The sequence below is a fragment of the Hemitrygon akajei genome, chromosome 24, assembly GCF_048418815.1.
Source record: "Hemitrygon akajei chromosome 24, sHemAka1.3, whole genome shotgun sequence".
Taxonomy (NCBI): domain Eukaryota; kingdom Metazoa; phylum Chordata; class Chondrichthyes; order Myliobatiformes; family Dasyatidae; genus Hemitrygon; species Hemitrygon akajei.
In genome coordinates, this window is record NC_133147.1 from 12434636 (window position 1) to 12437285 (window position 2650).

The 2650-nt window shown below is 45.2% G+C and overlaps 1 protein-coding gene across 1 annotated transcript; it reads left to right on the forward strand.

Annotated features, from left to right (window-relative positions):
• The first annotated feature begins 292 nt into the window (after nucleotides 1–292).
• cited4b (Cbp/p300-interacting transactivator, with Glu/Asp-rich carboxy-terminal domain, 4b) lies at nucleotides 293–2268 on the forward strand. Its single transcript, XM_073028353.1, has 2 exons — nucleotides 293–453; nucleotides 733–2268. Exon 2 carries the CDS (start codon nucleotides 742–744, stop codon nucleotides 1387–1389), a length of 648 nt encoding a protein of 215 aa, XP_072884454.1. The 5' UTR covers nucleotides 293–453; nucleotides 733–741; the 3' UTR covers nucleotides 1390–2268.
• Nucleotides 2269–2650: the final 382 nt, after the last annotated feature.

The window sequence follows — 2650 nt, forward strand, 5'->3', positions numbered from 1 at the left end:
ACCATCCTTGCATCCGCCACATTGGTGGGTGGGGGGAGATTGGGAGCGAAAATAGGGCTTTAGAACCTCGGCGTTTCCTGCGAAGAAACTCTCTCTCTCTCTCTCTCCCCTTCTGCAATCCAGGCATTGAAAGAATGCTCGAGCAATACGGTCGGGAAACTCGGGAGGGAAATGATTGGCCCGTGAAAAGGTAAACAGGAGGCTCATTAATACAAGGAGCAGCCAATGGCGGGCCTGCACAGGACGTTCGGCGTTGGGGTAACCCCGCCCCCCCGTCCTCTATATAATCTGCCGTTGACCCATTAACAGGAGGCGCGTTTCAGCTGAAGGATATCGCAGTGTGTCAACAATTACTGTAATGTGCGAGCACAGAGGCTGAATTTTCGGAGGAGATCGTAGTTTGCAGGACACGGTTTCTGTGTGCAGTCTCTTCTTTTCTTTAACCGAGCTAAGGTAGATATTTTTTTTTTTAAAAAAGAATTGTCCTTGTACTTTTGGACCATCCTGAGTCCCTTAATGTGAATGTTTAACTGCGATCAGACCGGACTTGATCGTTAGGGAAACTGTATTTTTTTAAAAAAAAATCTTTATGCCGATTGATTTAAAATTAAGGAGGGGACGGCCGGCAGAAACAGAAAAAAAAGTTGGGTGTTGCTTTCGGAGCGTCTTGTAATGTTGCAGCAATATGTGGTTAGATGCGGGGTGACAGTGTTGTTTTTCTTTTAATCGCAGCTGCGAGAAATGGCAGATCATATAATGATGTCGGTGAATCCCGGGCGATTTCCCGACGGCACGAACGGACTTCAGAACTATCGCATGGGTATCAACGGACTGCAGAACTCTCAGCATGCGCAGCCCGGGTTGAGGCGAGATCACCCGGGCGCCCAGCTCCTGCACTACGGCGGGGCCAGCGTGGATACAAGCGGAGGCATGAGGTCCCGTCCCGGGCTGGGGAATATGACCGGGCAAATGAACCATCACCCCATGTCTAACGTGATGTACAACGGCCAGCAGCAGCAGCAACAGCAGTTCCTGGAAAATCTGAGTCCACAGCAGTTAATGGCCACGGTACATCTGCAGAAACTGAACAACCAGTACCACGGCCATCCGCTGATTGGCGTGAATAATGGGATGGTTCAGAGTAGCCAACAGTTTCGGGGCGCCCTGAACCAGGGTCAACTGCCCGGCATCCAACACGCAGCGGCCCCTTCCCTCTCTTTGAACGTTATGGACACCGATCTGATCGACGAGGAGGTGTTGACGTCGCTTGTACTCGAGCTGGGCTTGGATCGTATTCAAGAACTGCCCGAGCTCTGGCTGGGACAGAACGAGTTCGATTTCATATCAGATTTTGTCCATAAACAGCAGCCGAGTACAGTGAGCTGCTGAGAGAGAGAGAGAGAGAGAGAGAGCGAGAGAGGGGGAGGAAGAGCCTGACACGCTCGGACGGCAACGATCGTTTTGGATCGCCGGTTACAAGCATCGGAAATAATTGCACTGTAAAGGGTCGACGACTCTTTTTTATTTGGAGAGTGTTGGGACTTTGGCTCCAAATGCCCAGCAGCGTTGCTGTTTTAAAGAGACATCTGCCCCCTTTTTGTGTGTGTGTGCGTGTGTGTGTGTGTTCATTCAAAATCCGCACGTTTCACGAAGGAAAAAAATCTGCATAAAAAAAATTCCCACGATTGTTTAAAGCGATTTTAAACTGATTCATTAAACAAAAAAAAAAGGTTATAATCACGTCGACTCAATTCAACCCACCTTCAATTTATTTTTTTAATGCTCTGGTTTAGTGGCGCATGAGTTACCTTTTCCCGGATAAGACTATGAGGGGCCTTGTTTCTTTCAGAGTAACAGCCATCCAGCTCGCAAAGATATTGGAGACACCAGTCATAACTTTCCTCATTGTTTCGACGTAAATTGGAAACTCTGACTGCAGCAACAGGGGTATTCAGTGTATTGTGTTTTTTTTCCAAAAAAAAACAAACTTTAAACCAAGTAGTTGCAGATTGGCACCTCCGGAGCTGTTAATGACTGATGCAGTCGTGTATAATTTTAACTATTACGAACAAGACCAATATAAAATAGAATTGTACGTTATGTTTGCTGGATTTTTTTTGCTTTGGGAGTGCTTACATTGTCTATTGCCGGTTGCTACCGCCACCTGCTGTTATGGATAGCAAATTGCAGCTCCTCATTGTTGATCGATGAAGCGAGACTTTTAAAGCAGAACGAAAAAAAATAATAAAGACGTTTCATTTAAAGTTACTCGAACTTTTATTTTTTTTTCTCTCTCTCCTGAATATTTGTCATACCGCTCTGGGTCATGACCGACCAGTTAATGTAGTATTTTGCATTAAATAAGAATCAGGTTTAATATCACCTGCCTATGTTGTGAAATTGAGAAATGTGTACTGGCCGAACTTTTAGGATATTTTTGGGAAGTGATTTTAAAATGTTACTCTGTGGGAGTCTACTTAATTCTGGATTTTTTTTTAACAAATTGGAGCAAGTTTTCTATTAGTAATAAGTGACAATTTGGAGATTACTTTGATTTGTAACTGGAATGCCTCTGCCCAGAACCCTCAATCCAGCTATATCAGGAGAAGAATAATATTTCAGAAGGCTTCCTGCAAAACGGTTTCACCCC